The sequence below is a fragment of the Harmonia axyridis genome, chromosome 3, assembly GCF_914767665.1.
Source record: "Harmonia axyridis chromosome 3, icHarAxyr1.1, whole genome shotgun sequence".
Classification (NCBI taxonomy): domain Eukaryota; kingdom Metazoa; phylum Arthropoda; class Insecta; order Coleoptera; family Coccinellidae; genus Harmonia; species Harmonia axyridis.
Window position 1 is genome coordinate 33047633 of NC_059503.1, and position 18958 is coordinate 33066590.

The 18958-nt window shown below is 32.3% G+C and overlaps 2 protein-coding genes across 2 annotated transcripts in view; one reads left to right on the forward strand and one right to left on the reverse strand.

The window, feature by feature from the left end:
- On the forward strand, nucleotides 1-3067 carry LOC123675901 (leucine-rich repeat-containing protein 70-like). Its single transcript, XM_045611462.1, has 2 exons — nucleotides 1-155; nucleotides 775-3067. Exons 1-2 carry the CDS (start codon nucleotides 131-133, stop codon nucleotides 1707-1709), a joined length of 960 nt encoding a protein of 319 aa, XP_045467418.1. The 5' UTR covers nucleotides 1-130; the 3' UTR covers nucleotides 1710-3067.
- A 179-nt stretch (nucleotides 3068-3246) lies between these two features.
- Nucleotides 3247-18958, reverse strand: part of LOC123675900 (ceramide synthase 6) — a 38814-nt gene continuing 23102 nt past the window's right edge. Inside the window, exons 4-7 of the mRNA XM_045611461.1 lie at nucleotides 12415-12655; nucleotides 5409-5527; nucleotides 5053-5214; nucleotides 3247-4540 (exon numbers count right to left, since the gene is read on the reverse strand). Of these exons, the coding sequence (XP_045467417.1) occupies nucleotides 4462-4540; nucleotides 5053-5214; nucleotides 5409-5527; nucleotides 12415-12655 (601 nt within the window). The 3' untranslated portion in view covers nucleotides 3247-4461. The remainder of the gene's footprint in view (nucleotides 4541-5052; nucleotides 5215-5408; nucleotides 5528-12414; nucleotides 12656-18958) is intronic.

Sequence of the window (18958 nt, forward strand, 5' to 3'; positions counted from 1 at the left end):
TAAAAACACAATGACGATTCGCTGAACCATAACATTTCATATTGAATTCTGCTACTAGTTAGTCGTCATAAACAAAATTAACTGGAAGTGAAAATCGTGAAAACCAACATAGCTCTTATCTGAGTGAAAAATGGCATTTATCAATGTGTGCGAAAGTAAATATCACCTATAACTAAAAGTTTTGGCCAATGTTATCAATAATTTTAAAAGATATAATTCAGAAAAATTAAATTCTATTGAAACAATCTACATGTTATATAATTTTGCCAAAGAAGTGTAGCTTAATAACATTTCGCGTCATTCAACATACGAAGATAAAGTAAAAATTTCTAATAAAATTTAGTAACGTGGTCACGAATAATAACCGGCTCTTTATTGTGAAAAATTAATCATTAAACGTGAAAAATAGCAATAGTTAGCAAATGCTGATAACCCCTCCATTACTGTCTTGCAATTCGATTGGGACACAGTAGCAGTGTAATAATCTGCTACATAAAAAAATTGTACAGTGTGAATTACATAGACAAAGTTGAGCAGAAACTACTTTTACACTTGAAGAATAACATTTCTATTCGACTTAAAGCCTAATATGACTTGCTTAGAACCGCTCTTAACTCCAAAATTCATTTTATCACAGTTGATTCAAAATGCAAGATCATCAATTCTAGTGTTGGCAAATTTTATTGAGTTTAAGGTCGTACTCCAATGTTATCACTTACACAGTATTGTACAAGTATTGATAGTGATACAATGTTCATACATAACTTTTTTCAGGATCCCCATTGGTCTTATTTCTTCTAATACCGATTCTAGCGGAGAGTACAATAACAATAAAAAACAAACCACTACAACCCTATGATGTTCGAATGTCACAATTCAATATGGCACACATGAAAGGTGAACTTGACAATAGTACCTTTTCTCTTTTTAAAAACCTGAATGGTTTGAAGATTGAAAAATGTGCTATAAGCCATCTTACTCCTAACACCTTCGAGAACACTCATCTGGAAATATTAGATATTAATGACAATATAGAATTTCCTACGATAACTTCAGACACATTTAAGTATCTTCAAAAACTGAAGGTATTCAGATTTACTTCCAACTCATACACAACTATAGAAGAGGGTTCTTTTACAAAACTGGAAAACCTTGACGTACTTGTGATCAGTCATCAATTCTTGAAAAATATTACCAAAAGTTTTCTAGAGGGATTGAATAACTTGAGAGAGTTGTCTTTAACATTTAACGAGGTTGAATATATTAATCAAGACGCCTTTGAACATATGAAAGAGCTTACTGCGATATTCCTAGGAAATAATTTAATCAAAACTATAATCCCAGGAACATTTAAAAACCAATTGAAGCTTGAAGATCTTCAATTACAAGATAACCAACTTGGTAATGATGAAAATTTTCACAACATCAACTGGAAAAATTTTGATAGGATTATAAGTCTACGTTTTTTAAATATTGCTAAGAACTACCTGAATTACATAAACATAAAAGATCTTGTAACTACATTTCCACTATTAATTTCTGTTAATTTTTTACCGAATAATATGACCTGCTCTAACGAGTTGTACATAACAAATAAATTGAGGCACTATAGAATTCAAATAGAATATTATGGAAATGACCTTTCAAATTGTAAGAAGTTTGATCTTAGTCTAGGGACTGTAGTTTTTGATACAAACGGTTTCAAATAGCTTAATTCACCATTATTTCTCTCTTACTTTATTGACAATCATTCTTCATTAGTTGATTAATGAATAATAATAATCTTCATTTTGAAGTTGCATCCATGAAAAATTGGTGAATATTCTTGATCCAAATTGAAGATTAATATTATCATTTCGAATTTGCTAATCTAACTTTTAATGATTCAACTAATCCTTTCTTCTGTCCTTAGCAGCAATTCAAACACCCTGCTTTTGAATTAATCATTAAATGTTCTAATAATTTTGTACAAATATTTTAACCATGAGTGTAGTACTTACTCTGTTTCATGACTCAAATATAAGTTTTTTGCATAGAAAAGTGATAAATGTTCAACAGTTTATTCCTGACACTGTTTTAAGTAGAAAATTTTCCTTTAATATAGGTCCACAAAGGATTACTTACTAAAATACAGGATGTTTAATTTAAAAAAAAATGGTTTTTCCTCACTATGTTGGAAACCACAAGAGATAAATTGAATACATTTTGTTCTGTTTTAAAAGTGAATAAATATAATTACATACATGTTTTATAAAAGGAATTTAACTTCTGGAACTTAGGCTGCCATGGTTTTTTGCAATATTTATTTTTTGAATGTCAAAGGTCACTTTGATATATTTCGTGATTTCCAAAATATTTAGGAAAAAAGATTTTTTTTCAAACTTCAACACCCTGTATTTTGGTAAGGAAACATTTGTGGACCTACATTCATGAAACTGTTTCCTTAAAACAGGATCAGAAGCAACCACTCTCTATTTAAGTATTAATCTCTTTTCTGTATTGTGGAAAGTTTTTTTTTATTTCTTCCATATTGAATTTATCCATAAAATATACAATGCAGTAGTAGATACGAAAATTACCAGAATGTAATATCCTTACAATGTCTTTGACAACCTTCTGAAGCATTTTCCATAGCAAAAGGCGACGATAGAACGTATCGAAATTAGAATGAATAGAATAAAAGGCGTTCTATGCTAGATTGTTCGAGTTGAATAATATGTTCTCCCAATATCATTATGACGGAAGTAAAATATCTAATACTTTCATTTATATCCAAACAAAGACACACACTCGATATTCCATCATAAAATTAAAATATTTATCTTACGTTAGTTTAGAAATGTACAAAATAAGTTGTTATATTATACACATTGGAGGACTGATCCCTGATCGATGGCAGTTTGCCTATATATAAAACAATCATATCGTAAATATATCGAAGGTGATTATACATATTGTCGATGTATATGACAAGAAATTTGGTATTTGTTTCATGTAGTTGCTGCTTGAGAAATTCATTTTATTAAGTGCTTTCTTTGAAATGATCATTATATATTTTGATGGTGAATGGTGCTAGAATTATTTACAATTGAAAGGAGATTATGCTCCCCACCCAACCACCCAACCTTTTTTTTTGGAATGCTCTCAATCTACTTCAGTTTTAACCATAGGACGGTAGATTCATCAACAATTCGGTATCACGACATAATTCATCATATAATTATTGAGGTATTCAATTAATATTAGAATTTTTCAGTCAATATATTTTAATATATAATTGAGTGATTCAGGTGATATTCACACCTACAAAAAAACCCATCATCAATGTGAAAATAGCTAACAAAAATAATTTAAAAGTAAAAGGATTTGCTTACTCACATGCACAACCACTCAAACTGGAAACATGCTTGAAAAAAAATTAGTGATGCAATTTAAAAATTTGTAGAAAACCACATTTCGCACGTTTGAGTGCCTGTCCAATTTCAGAGATTAAGATAACCTAGAATACACTTTGGTTCAACTTGGTACAGCTCTATGTTTATCTTGGGTAATTTTTCAGCTGTAAAAATTATAAGTGCATCAGAAGAGATAATATAATACAAAATAATTCTAATATTTTTCAATTAAATAATAAGCTTCATTATGAAAAGTGGATTTGCTGATTAAGGAAAGATACATGCTTCCCTTAAGTCCCTTCAGAAAAAATTGAATTTACTATAACCAATCTAGAAATAAAATATCTTTATCAGTTAACAAATTTTCATAGCTAAATAAATGTTTCTCAACATTCACAGTGTTTTTTATTTTCAAACTGTAAAACATAATCTAACAGACTGTTCTAAATGAAATTATTATTGATTTATGTGAAATGAAATGTGCTACAATTTAAGTGAGTTTGAAACTTTTGATTTTTATTTTTTCAATCTTCCAGAAAAAATAGATTTTTCAATGAATTATTCAGAATGGAGTTATATATTTTGTAAAGTGAACGAGAATAAGCTAATGTATAATCGAAGTAAATGATAATTCAATAAATATAAGGATTAATTGATATCGGTGATGAAAAAGTGAATCACAAAAGATAATTTTTGTAAAGTTTGGCACTTAAATTGAATAAACAAGATAACAAAAACAATAATAATAATAAAACCAATAATATGTAAATATATTAAGAAGAGTGCTTTGTTCTTATATAGCATTATAAATTTCAGAACCTTAACTCGACATGAAATAAATAATTGGAATATGAGCAAAATCAGCAATTCTGATTTTGAGCAACTAAATTATACCTAGTTTCAAACTCACTTTGAAACGTGGATTTATTCTTAAGTATTAAAATTTTCAAAATGCCCAACAGGTGGAAATCATTCTTGCTTTTTGAACCCAAAAAGACTAACCAAATATTGGACACATAACCCTTGGCATTCTCTCTCTTCCATGCCAAAATCTTAATCGAAAGATTTATGAGGATTTTTTATTCTCTTTCTCTTTATTATTCTCGTTCTCGTTTGAGTCTTCACTGAAGTTATCACTGCTTGACCTACAAGAAAGTTTACTTCAAAAATCTTTCATCATGAAATATTTATTTCCAATTTCCCAAGATAGCACATATTTGTGAGTTGCACTTCCGCACTCATAAAGATGGTTAGGAAATTCTTCAACCACGTTTTGTTAAAAATTTGGTTTTGAAAATTGTAGTCAAGAAATTGATGAACTTAAAACTACCAGAATTACAGAATACACACAAAAAGAGAAAACATTTACTGAAAAATTTTTGAGAAAGGTGAGATGAAAAATTCTGTTAGTTTTATGCACAAATTTGAAGCAATTCTACCAAAGTTCCAAATGAAACTCTTTACACACCAAATCATTACTTGAAGTTGAAGTTTGCTCATTTCTTGACAAATGTTTTTCAATAAGTAGTGAGTATCTGTTGAAGAGAAGCCATTTAATATCCCTTAAGTAGTGGAGTAAAAATAAATTGATCTTATTGAACAAATTATTCATATCGATTTCAATACTGCAGTATATTATAACATGCATAACTTTTACCTTATATCTCCTTCCATTTGCCCAGCATTGACAGCATTATAGGCTATTTTCAGGATTAGATAAGTCCAAAATAAATGCAGTACCAACAAAAGAATCAGTAGACCATTGAAGATATAATAGGCAGGGAACATTGGCACTATCCTTGGTGCATCAATAGATGTGCTGAAAAAATTTAATTCAATTTAAATTTTACTCCAATTTTTTTCAGACTCTACAGTAAACATTTGTCTGTTTTTCTTAGAGTGTAATTATAAAGACATTAATATATTGAATTGTTCGATATTAAATCATAACTGTTACCCAAACAGGCTCAATAATGAATCATGGGTATTTACTATCAATTACACTATACTTACTTTCTTATTATCCAGAATGGAAAGATGATTATTCTAGTAACTATCCATACAATGGTAAATGTAGCAAATGTAAAATCGCATACTTTCTGAAAGCCAGAATACTTGGCCATTTTAGCAGCCTGAAACATATTTACAAAAATATTAATTTAATTTGTTTTTCACGAAAATATTACAGTCTTTCACAAAAAAATCTCAAGAAATACAGAATATAATATTCAAATGTTTGTTAATAATCCCATAATTGAAAATAATAGTCATATAACAAAAAAAATAATAATAAAGATAAATAGGTAAAAACTGAATAAAGAATGCGTCTGAAGATAATTATCAAATGATTAAAATGCAAGTTTTTCAAACATTAGTTTGAATGTTCCAGAAAAGATCAGAGGTGTTAATTTGTATTGCAGAATTTGGACATATTGGTCAGTACAATGTACCATATAATATTTCCTGAACTGTTTGACGCAAGTAGACTTGAAGTCTTGGGTTATAATTCTCATTTAGTACCTCCTTGTATTCTTCCATAGCAACTTCACATACATTCTATTGAGAAAGAGCAAAGAATTGATCATTTAAAGAGATTAATTCTTTCTGTTGCTGAGTTGGTACAATCATCCTCTATGCCCTCACGGAGTTGGACCATAATCTTTTGTTTAGTTCATTTACAATATTCCATTTTGTCAGTTTATATCGAAAGGAGAAGAAATATCGAGAAAAATTTCTTTTATTTACATTTAAATGAAATTTTGTGGGTTAAAGTTCTGAAAACTTCGAGCAAATAGCATTGTCAGTATTTCCAGACTTTTCTAACTCACCACAAGGGTTTATCTACTTAGGTTTTATAAAAGAAGAAGAATCTTAAGCGTTTTGAGATTTTTACAGTGAATGAATATATCGAAATTGACCAGATATGTGGAAATAAAAGCCATGTATTTTGCAACATGGTAAGTGTGCGGACACACAAAATGCCTAGCAGTAGTCTTTTTCTCCCCGAAGTTACTACCAAATTACTAACCCAAATTACCCCTCACCCTCGATGGAAGACGATAAAATAAAATCGCTGAGAGTACTGAATAGGATTCTCAATAAATTTGAATTAATACATTTCTTTTGTTTCATTCGCCAATTTTCGGAATCCTGATTTTTAACAGTACAAAAATATAACTAATAATTCCATTAGGGGTGTTTTCATATTAATAAATATAATAATAATAATAAATGCCATTTATTTCATAATCAAAATTTCACAAGTGAAAGCATTGAATCGAAATATCGTCAAAATAATCTGTTTGATACAATTTTTAACTCAAAAATTCTTCTATTGTATATGGTTCTAGTTCCAGAAGAAGGGAGAACAGTTGTTTTTTGAATCTCTTGTAATTTGTTTCTCTTCTTAATGGTATAGGCAACTTGTTGAAGTACCTTATGCAGGAGTAATGAGCACTTTTTGCAGTGGATGAGAGACGATGTTTTGGGTATGCTATTTCTAGATTTCGTATGAAGTGTTTTAGGTGCTTCTTCAGTGAAATCATTTCTATTGTTATGGAGAAACAAAAGGCATTCTTGAATATGGATCGCTGGGACTGTCAGAATCCCATTATCCCTGAACCTCCCTCTGCATGATTCTAGTGGTTTCAGCTTTAGCATTATCCTCAAGATTCTTTTCTGCATAACCATGACATCATACAGCTTTTTTGAGGAACCATAAAATAATATGCCATATCGAACTCTGGATTCGAAGACTCCATAGTATATCGTTTTCATGGTGGAAAAATTTAGGTAACCTGATATCACCCTCATTGAGAAGCATATCCTTGAAAGTGATTTGCATACCTCTTCAATGTGTTTTTTCCAATTTAATGTTTCATCTAGATAAACACCAAGGAACTTGATAGATGGGCAAAGTTCTATTGGAATCCCTTCCGAAATCATTTTGTCTGGTGTGATGAATCCGGAATGGCTAGTTTTGAATAAAACTGACTTAGTTTTTTTATCATTGAGGAGTGGACCATTTGATCTGAACCAGTTACCAGCATTGCACATGACCAATTCAGTCTTCGAAACAGCTTCAGGGTATGTTTTGGCTTTAATGATAATGTTCTTGTCATCTGCATATCTCACAATTTCTACGTTGTCAAAATCCTCTTTTATGTCATCAAAGTCATTAGTGAAAATTATAAAAACTATTGGGCCTAAAATACTTCCCTGAGGTATTCCCAAAGTGACATCGATTACATCTGACATTTCAGTTGCTCCATCTTTCCCTACAGTAGTCATTTGCTTTCTGTTTGAAAGGTAAGACTTGAACCAAGCCAAACCGGGCCCTCTTATTCCATATGATTCTAGCTTATCTATGATGTAGTCGTGGGACAATGAATCAAAGGCCTTACTTAGATAGATCTAGAAAAAGTCCAATGGTGATCTTTCCGTTTTCTAGTGCTTGGTGGATGTTTTTCAGGAAACTATATATGGCTGTCTTAGTTGATCTTCCTCGTCTAAAACCATGTTGGGAGTCAGTAACAACTTCTTCAAGAAAGCTAGACAATCTCCTCAACATCACAGCTTCCAATATTTTTGAGAATGATGGCAGCAATGAGATAGGTCTATAATTCTCTATTTTCTCCTTATCTCCTTTCTTGAGAATGGGCTTTACTAATGCTAGTTTCAAGCAATCAGGAAAGATTCCAGATTTTATGGAGTTGTTCATGATATCATATCATATATCATGATTCATCATATATATAAAAAGATAAAAAATTCTTGTATATTTATTTTAGTTTTGGTAATTTTGCTACCTTCCCTGAATCCATTCTTGAAACGCCTGCGAACAACTTTAAGATAACGCATTCTACCGGTACCAGTAGTCTTCCTCCTTTTAGCTTTGATCGACCAATTGTATGATCGCATTTTTGCGGCTGGATATCCACATTGTGCACAAGTGGATTTTTGGATATGATAGGAAGATCTACCACATCTGCGACACAAAGTATGTGTCTTATTTCTACGTTTACCAAACGATGAGTTACCTTTTGTATATATAGATTATATAGTACGACAATATTGTTCGAATCCGATTTGATCTTCATCAGCACCATCTAAAAAGGAATAGCTATACTACCCGAAAATTCATCAACACAATGCTACCTCTTTCGAAAGTTTCATGAAGTACCTGAGAAAAAACCGGAACGGATTGAGGTAGGTTTTGTTCAGCATGGCTTTTTGCTATAGTGAGGTTGAGGTAATGATTGTAGTTTCAGAAATGACGAATGATTGAATGAGTACCTTGTAATATAACATAAAATTCTATACCTACATATTTTTCAAGCTTAAAATAATGAGAACATACATAATCATTAAATTAAATGGGTAGATATGAGAACTAAATCGCCCTTAAATTAAATATATGTCCATTTACAATTCCAAGGAATTAAAAAAATATCGATAATATCAAGATTCATCTACCTATACCATAGACGTATCAAAATAGGATAATAAGTCTATGACCTATACTATAATCGCTAATTACCAATTATGAAAAAAAGATTTACGAAAAATAATTCGATGGTACTGTGGAAGTGGAATATAATTAAAAAAAGAACAACATTTTTTTTTATATATCTTCATCAAATTTTTTAATTTTCTAGTGAATAATGAGATTCGTATTTTTCTTATCTTTTGATTTGATTTCCATTAACATTAAAACCACCAAAATTTCTTTTATTTACATTTAAATGAAATTTTGTGGGTTAAAGTTCTGAAAACTTCGAGCAAATAGCATTGTCAGTATTTCCAGACTTTTCTAACTCACCACAAGGGTTTATCTACTTAGGTTTTATAAAAGAAGAAGAATCTTAAGCGTTTTGAGATTTTTACAGTGAATGAATATATCGAAATTGACCAGATATGTGGAAATAAAAGCCATGTATTTTGCAACATGGTAAGTGTGCGGACACACAAAATGCCTAGCAGTAGTCTTTTTCTCCCCGAAGTTACTACCAAATTACTAACCCAAATTACCCCTCACCCTCGATGGAAGACGATAAAATAAAATCGCTGAGAGTACTGAATAGGATTCTCAATAAATTTGAATTAATACATTTCTTTTGTTTCATTCGCCAATTTTCGGAATCCTGATTTTTAACAGTACAAAAATATAACTAATAATTCCATTAGGGGTGTTTTCATATTAATAAATATAATAATAATAATAAATGCCATTTATTTCATAATCAAAATTTCACAAGTGAAAGCATTGAATCGAAATATCGTCAAAATAATCTGTTTGATACAATTTTTAACTCAAAAATTCTTCTATTGTATATGGTTCTAGTTCCAGAAGAAGGGAGAACAGTTGTTTTTTGAATCTCTTGTAATTTGTTTCTCTTCTTAATGGTATAGGCAACTTGTTGAAGTACCTTATGCAGGAGTAATGAGCACTTTTTGCAGTGGATGAGAGACGATGTTTTGGGTATGCTATTTCTAGATTTCGTATGAAGTGTTTTAGGTGCTTCTTCAGTGAAATCATTTCTATTGTTATGGAGAAACAAAAGGCATTCTTGAATATGGATCGCTGGGACTGTCAGAATCCCATTATCCCTGAACCTCCCTCTGCATGATTCTAGTGGTTTCAGCTTTAGCATTATCCTCAAGATTCTTTTCTGCATAACCATGACATCATACAGCTTTTTTGAGGAACCATAAAATAATATGCCATATCGAACTCTGGATTCGAAGACTCCATAGTATATCGTTTTCATGGTGGAAAAATTTAGGTAACCTGATATCACCCTCATTGAGAAGCATATCCTTGAAAGTGATTTGCATACCTCTTCAATGTGTTTTTTCCAATTTAATGTTTCATCTAGATAAACACCAAGGAACTTGATAGATGGGCAAAGTTCTATTGGAATCCCTTCCGAAATCATTTTGTCTGGTGTGATGAATCCGGAATGGCTAGTTTTGAATAAAACTGACTTAGTTTTTTTATCATTGAGGAGTGGACCATTTGATCTGAACCAGTTACCAGCATTGCACATGACCAATTCAGTCTTCGAAACAGCTTCAGGGTATGTTTTGGCTTTAATGATAATGTTCTTGTCATCTGCATATCTCACAATTTCTACGTTGTCAAAATCCTCTTTTATGTCATCAAAGTCATTAGTGAAAATTATAAAAACTATTGGGCCTAAAATACTTCCCTGAGGTATTCCCAAAGTGACATCGATTACATCTGACATTTCAGTTGCTCCATCTTTCCCTACAGTAGTCATTTGCTTTCTGTTTGAAAGGTAAGACTTGAACCAAGCCAAACCGGGCCCTCTTATTCCATATGATTCTAGCTTATCTATGATGTAGTCGTGGGACAATGAATCAAAGGCCTTACTTAGATAGATCTAGAAAAAGTCCAATGGTGATCTTTCCGTTTTCTAGTGCTTGGTGGATGTTTTTCAGGAAACTATATATGGCTGTCTTAGTTGATCTTCCTCGTCTAAAACCATGTTGGGAGTCAGTAACAACTTCTTCAAGAAAGCTAGACAATCTCCTCAACATCACAGCTTCCAATATTTTTGAGAATGATGGCAGCAATGAGATAGGTCTATAATTCTCTATTTTCTCCTTATCTCCTTTCTTGAGAATGGGCTTTACTAATGCTAGTTTCAAGCAATCAGGAAAGATTCCAGATTTTATGGAGTTGTTCATGATATCATATCATATATCATGATTCATCATATATATAAAAAGATAAAAAATTCTTGTATATTTATTTTAGTTTTGGTAATTTTGCTACCTTCCCTGAATCCATTCTTGAAACGCCTGCGAACAACTTTAAGATAACGCATTCTACCGGTACCAGTAGTCTTCCTCCTTTTAGCTTTGATCGACCAATTGTATGATCGCATTTTTGCGGCTGGATATCCACATTGTGCACAAGTGGATTTTTGGATATGATAGGAAGATCTACCACATCTGCGACACAAAGTATGTGTCTTATTTCTACGTTTACCAAACGATGAGTTACCTTTTGTATATATAGATTATATAGTACGACAATATTGTTCGAATCCGATTTGATCTTCATCAGCACCATCTAAAAAGGAATAGCTATACTACCCGAAAATTCATCAACACAATGCTACCTCTTTCGAAAGTTTCATGAAGTACCTGAGAAAAAACCGGAACGGATTGAGGTAGGTTTTGTTCAGCATGGCTTTTTGCTATAGTGAGGTTGAGGTAATGATTGTAGTTTCAGAAATGACGAATGATTGAATGAGTACCTTGTAATATAACATAAAATTCTATACCTACATATTTTTCAAGCTTAAAATAATGAGAACATACATAATCATTAAATTAAATGGGTAGATATGAGAACTAAATCGCCCTTAAATTAAATATATGTCCATTTACAATTCCAAGGAATTAAAAAAATATCGATAATATCAAGATTCATCTACCTATACCATAGACGTATCAAAATAGGATAATAAGTCTATGACCTATACTATAATCGCTAATTACCAATTATGAAAAAAAGATTTACGAAAAATAATTCGATGGTACTGTGGAAGTGGAATATAATTAAAAAAAGAACAACATTTTTTTTTATATATCTTCATCAAATTTTTTAATTTTCTAGTGAATAATGAGATTCGTATTTTTCTTATCTTTTGATTTGATTTCCATTAACATTAAAACCACCAAAATTTATTTTGTTAATAACCTGTTTTGAGTAGGAACCAATAAGCTATTCCCTTTATTGGTTCTTCTCTTCAAATGAATTGAAAATAAACAATGGATTATGCCAGTAAGTTAATGACTATTAAATGTAATTAAAATCCATTGTTGCTGTTACAGTTGAATAATCAAATTGCGATAAGAAATTTCCATTAACCATGATTCATTTGAATGGACTTAAAGCTTAGCATGAATTGATCATCGGAAATAAATTTAAGAACATTTCTTTCTTCACATATTTATATTGAAGTGAAAGATTTGAGCGATTTACCTCTAACAAGATATCTGCAGCATCATGCACCACTAGAACAAGGCTGCCTACTCTGAAAACGTTTACTATCCAAGATGATGACATCAAAACTATGGTGGCGATGTGATGTATGAACATCTGCCAGAAATCCTTCCTCTTGACATCGAAGAACTGGGATACACAGAGCGACCAATAGAATGACATAGAGATCATGTAGTACCACCATATGTCCTTAGTGACCGATTGATGGGGAAAGTCAGTCCTGAAAGAGGATCAAAGAGATATTACTGATGTATTGGTAATGTTTACAAGTGATGGATTGCGTCTTGAAAGTGGCTGGAAGCTTGAAAAGCACAGTAGATATCAGCCCAATGCTTAGTTAGAGTCTTCATGTCAAGATAAGATCAAATGAAAGTATCAATAAGGCTCTCTATGCCCTTAGTACATGTACTCCCATGAATAAAATGTCTTCCTATTTTTAGTAAGCTTCAGCAGTCTTAACAACAATATATAATTTTTGAGAATTGATATTCACAAAAATTTGTATATTGTATACAAATAATGCAATGCAATGTTTTCCAAATCTCTAAGAACAAGGAAACGTCTTAAGAATTTAGATTCTTGCAAAGTTCCAGTAACAAATCCACTAAATTTTCACGGAATATAATAAAATTTGTATACTGCAATGATACTCCTACTCATTCATATTTTATTACATTTTTTTTTCATTGTATTGGTTTATGGATTTCTCAAGAAACCCAACAAAAAATTAATTATAATTTATGAAATGTAAAATTTCGTTATACATCGAATTTTAGTTTCTTTCTGTATTTTCCGGAAGTCATAGACTACTCCACACAGTGAGGAATTGCGGTTTTTCCTCATTCAAAGTTCTTCCTCGATAACTCTTGAAGTATTCATTTTAGGTATGGAATTTGCTTAAGTAACCCCCACTATTTTTGTACGTAGAATCTACTGAAATAATAAAAATATAGGTTCTAATTTGAAAATCATGAGTTTTGATGAATTTGAGTTGTCCAAGTTCATGATCTTTTTATAAGCACCCTGTTCATTTTTTATCCAAATTGCAAACAGTCTTATAATACTACGTATTTGCAGAATAGAACATGCAAAGGGATTTTTTCGAAAACAATTTTTTCTGCCGAAATATTAAAAAAGAAATGTGAGTCCCCGTCGCCACCATTTTTTTCATAAGAATCTCATTAACTCATGAACCTTTGAGTTTTTAAAAAGGTATGGCATATTGCTAAAATAGCCCCCCCCCTGGCTAGCGTCGCCACTGTTCTCAATGCTGTCCTCTCTTCTACTGTGGGATTTTTAATTGCTGGAGACTTGCAGTTGCCAAACACTGGGTGGGCGTATTCTGATAAAAGTCTACAGATTGTCTTATATATTATTGATGCACTTTTGATGTTAATGCCTTGCTTTCTGTAAGATAATTTGGAAAAATATTTCTCTTCATCAACTTGGTGTGTAGCGGAACGATATTTTATTCGATTTTTGGATTCTATAGAGTCCAAAACGTAAACAGAAAATTTCAGGGGCAGTTGAAAATTTTTTTTCCTGAACGATTCCAAAGGTTCACTATTGAGAATTATAAACGAAAAATAATATAAAATATCGTTATTTGATTTGTATCTACAATTTCATGAATTCATGTTGTTAGTCCAGACAATATGTGTTTTTTTACGGGGTAGTTTCGATTTCTTCGATTCCATATGTTTTTTGGGTGGCGTAATCCGAATCTGAGGTTTGCCACTGAAATTTCGTGACGGAACATTGAAAAAAAAATGGAGTTTTTGCATATAAAAAAAAAGAAATAAATAAAATTTCTTCTATTGAGGTTCTTTGTCCGATAAACCGTTCCGGCTCAAACGAGAGTTAGAAATTGGCGTATTTTATCTGTCTCTACAAAAACCCACTTTTTCCACTCCAAAACTTTGCTTCATTATTATTGGCATGTCCCCTATTCAATAATTCCTTCTTCTAATACAATCCAGATGAGTTTACACTATAAATCATGAGTTTAGAAAAAAGCATTTTCAAAATCACTTTTTGAAATTTAGTTCATATTGATTCAAATGAATATAGTAGACTCAAAGAAATCAAAACTACCCCGTAACTTTTCCGTGAGGGGCCCTTTTGAGCACAAAATGACATGACTATATAATGTTTGAGAGGATTAACGTGGTTTATAACTTTCTAATTGGAATCGTTTGATTAAAAAATATTCAATCCCCTATCCTGAAATTTTCTTCATAATTAAAAAAATCTGACTGCTACCGTCTAGAACTTTTCCTGGAAATTATGAGATAGATCTATTCATATGAAATTAGGTACAGGAATTAACTGACCTAAGAACCCACTCATATGGCAGTCAGTTCTGGATACGAAGTAACAGCTAAGGCTCCTAAGGATATCGTCGGCTTAGTTAATAGCATCGACGTTCTCTTTGGGTTTATATGAACAGGTAGGGTTATTAAGAACAAAAAAAAGATCAGTTTGGAAGCAGTTTCCGAATGGCTAACAGATCCGCAACGATCCGGATTCAGTAATAATAATAATAATGATTCAGTAATAACAAATAATGATGTTTCTGGGCTTATCCATAAGATGTTTTTGAATGTAGGTTCCTTATCATTATTCTACATACACTGATCAACAATTGCTAGGGATCACTTATGAACTTCTCTTCATTTGTATTTTTTTCAAGTTATCTTGTGAATATCTGTACATTATATGTTCTCTAAGGAAAAAGTAAGATGTTTTGGGTTGATTATATCAAAGTCTTCCTCACTTCATCGGCTCTTGTTCACAAAATCGATTATTATCTGTAGGCTGTTACAGGTGGAGTGAAAAGCAATGTGGTATTTGTTATTAAATCTGTTTTTTCTCTCGTTCAAACACATAAAGTGACAATAATTGAAGAAATGAGAACAATATCAGCTTATCAGTCATGCCGAGAAGACGTTTGGCTCCTGTGCAACTGGACCAAATCATACGGTGGATACAGGAAGGTTTGTCCCAGCGAGAAGTGTCCCGGCGGTTGAATGTTTCGCAAAGTGTCGTGAGTCGGGCTTGGAATAGGTTCATCCAAAACGACTCAGTAGCTTATGTTCATGGGGGAGGTCGGCAGCGCAGTACAACAGCTGCCCAAGATCGTATTTTGATCCTCGCTAGGAGAAATCCCACTTACCCGGCGTCGCGGCTCAATAGATCACTGAGAGTTGCAACAGGAGTTCTAATTTCGAACCAGACTGTAAGACGACGACTACATGTTCGTGGTTTGAAAGCACGTAGGAGGGTACAACATCCCCGTTTGAATAGGGAACACCGGGTTCATCGACGGCAATGGGCTGAGGAGCACCGCAATTGGACACTTGAAGATTGGAGCCGATGTTTATTTACGGATGAGTCTAGATTTCGTTTGGTCAACTCCGATGGACGTATTCTTGCTTGGAGGGAAAGAGGTCGAAGGTATGCAGAACAGTTTATGGTACCCACAATAGCTTTTGGCGGAGGTTCTATATGTGTATGGGGAGGCATTTGTTTGAACCAACGCACAGAGTTGGTTGTTCTGCAGAACACCACCATGACCAGCCAGAGATATCACGATATGATTATTGAACCCATAATTGTTCCGTTTGCGGCTGCCGTGGGCGAGAATTTCATTTTAATTGACGATAATGCCCGTCCACACCGTAGTCGTCTGGTTAATGAAGCGCTAAAAACTCATGCTATTGATAGGATGGACTGGCCAGCTCGCTCTCCAGACATGAATTGCATCGAACATGTCTGGTCTGAGATGTCTAGACAATTGTCAACCTTAGAACAACCGATCAATAACCTGGAGGACCTTTCTAACGCTTTACGGGATATTTGGACGAATTTGCCCCGAAATTTTATAAATCGTTTGATCGAAAGTTTGCCTCGTAGGGTAGAATGCTTGAGACGAGCTCGTGGGGGACCAACTAGGTACTAGCTTAACCGAAACTTCAGCCTTCTTGTGGTTTCATCATAAAATTTTTATGTTATTCAAACACAGAATTTTGAGTGTTCCTAATAAAGTCTTTTTTTCTCTCCAACTTTCCATTTTTTTCATTCTTTTCTCAAGTGAACCATATTATCAACTGAAAATACTCTGATATCTGACTAAATTTATAATCTTGGAGCGAATTTTTCAGAAATAAATTTAGAACAGTAAGTGATCCCTATCAATTGTTGAGCAGTGTATATGCTCTGTCCTGTTTATTATTATTATCTGTGAAGAACAATTTTGTTTTTCCCTAGATATTTTGTTGATATTCTATTGATTCGAATGATTCGATACATATTTGACTGCTTCTTCATCATTTCAGGAGAGTTTGCCACCATGTATATAAATAAGGGTGGGGGATGAGGAGTTTTGGTTCAGTTATTTACCGTTATTTGAAACTTCAAATATGTTGTTTGTTTCCAGACCTTTGGGTTCCGTTATTATAAACGATGTTTTTTTTTTGAATGGTTCACAATTACATTAGTCGAAATTTTAAGCTCATCAACTGGATCATCGATCTAGGAGAATTAATGAGGTATAGAAACCGATTTCATGTAAATAGTTTTTGTGAAGGGACATGAACTCACGAGGAATTTTTTTTATTCGATTTATATAGCAATTTAAAGGTTGTGTCATATGTAAACAACATTATTGTTTACAACTTCGATAAGTGAGTATTTTCAGTTGATAGGAATACAAAAAAATTTGAAGTATTATTGCCAATTATTTCAAGGAAGAATGAGCTAAATAGTTTACCATGACGGAGAAATAAAAACAAGGCAAATTTTATACTATTTTTTATTATTTCCCTTTTTGGAGCAAAATATCTCGGCACGTGGAGGAAAAATATAAAATTACAATGCCAAATTTTTTTAATTAATATCCAGCGACGGAATTCGAACCCGTGGTCATTCGTACGTAATAATGAAACATTAATTACTGGAAACTATACATGGTGAGTCTTCGACTTGTACCGGGTTTTTCACCATAATTTGACCCCCCCTTTAACTTTGTTACTAAAAGAGGTAAAAAAAATGTTTTCAACAAAAGTTTCATGAAATCGACTAGTGTTTTCTAAAATGATTTCAAAAAATTAAATATATACAGAGTGGGCAACATATTGCATGCAACTTCATTTTTCAAATGGAACACCCTGTATATTTTTCTATATTTGACTAGCTCTTTTTCCCCTGATTTCGAATATATATAACATATGTTTGGTCTTTCTCTCTTATTCTGAGTACTACAGAGTTTCAAATTTTAAGAGCATGCTCAGTAATCAGTTTTCAAGTGGTAGGCTGCGATAACTCAAAATGCCCTTTTTAGAGTTCCAATTTATAGTGAAAAACGTATGTCATATATCGTTAACAACGAGATAACTCAAAAAAGGACATTTCGAGTTATCGCAGCCTACCACGTGAAAACTAATTACTGGAGCATGCTAGGTGATTCTTAAAATTTGAAACTCTGTGGTACTCAGAATAAGAGAGATAGACCAAACATATGTTATATATTCGAAATCAGGGGAAAAAGAGCTAGTCAAATATGGAAAAATATACAGGGTGTTCCATTTGAAAAAATGAAGTTGCATTCAATATATTGCCCACTCTGTATATATTTAATTTTTTGAAAGTATTTTAGAAAACATTAGTCGATTTCGTAAAACTTTTGTTGAAAACATTTTTTTGTACCTCTTTCAGTAACAAAGTTGAAGGGGGGTCAAATTATGGTGAAAAACCCGGTACATATATTATATTCCATTAACCTAATATATTAAAACACAGCAAAATGTACAATATGGTTTATTATTTCCTAGTTTTGGGCTGAAGGACTCCGGTCGATGGCCTTTGACTGTGCTCAATAAAGTGCAGTTATTATTATTTATTTCCTAGTAAAATATCTTAAATCATTAAAAAGAGTAGTTAAAAACATATGTAATTTAAAAAAATCGGTTCACGAAGGACTTAAACAAACGTCCTCTCCAACAAAGGGGCTACTGCCAGTTTCCTTTGTACTATAAACAAATTCCGCTATCGTTTCCATGGAAATATGATCATGAATAAATAAATAAAACTTAATTTTTTAGAGCTAAGATGCATAGAAACCCTGGTGCATCTACTTATATCTGTGAAACTTTCAGACAAAACGGGAGATTTATGCCTATACTTCATTTTGAGAGATCACTAGAATTTCAGATGGCGCATATATCGTTTATATTTGATATTTTTCGCGATTCACGACTCTCGTAACCTTTGAGTATAGAATAAAAATATTTTATATTAGTGTATGCTCGAGAATAGACCGTCTGTCATTATATTCCAATAATTTCATTATAAATTCGATATAAACTGAATTGTAATTTATTGTTAAAGTTTGCAGTATGAAAGGTTATAAAATGGGTAACCGTAATATAACTATCCTATGTTACGCCGATGACGCTGTGCTTGTTGCTGAAAATTAAGACGATCTTCAGAGGTTGCTGTATCGCTTTAACTGTGTAGCCAAGTC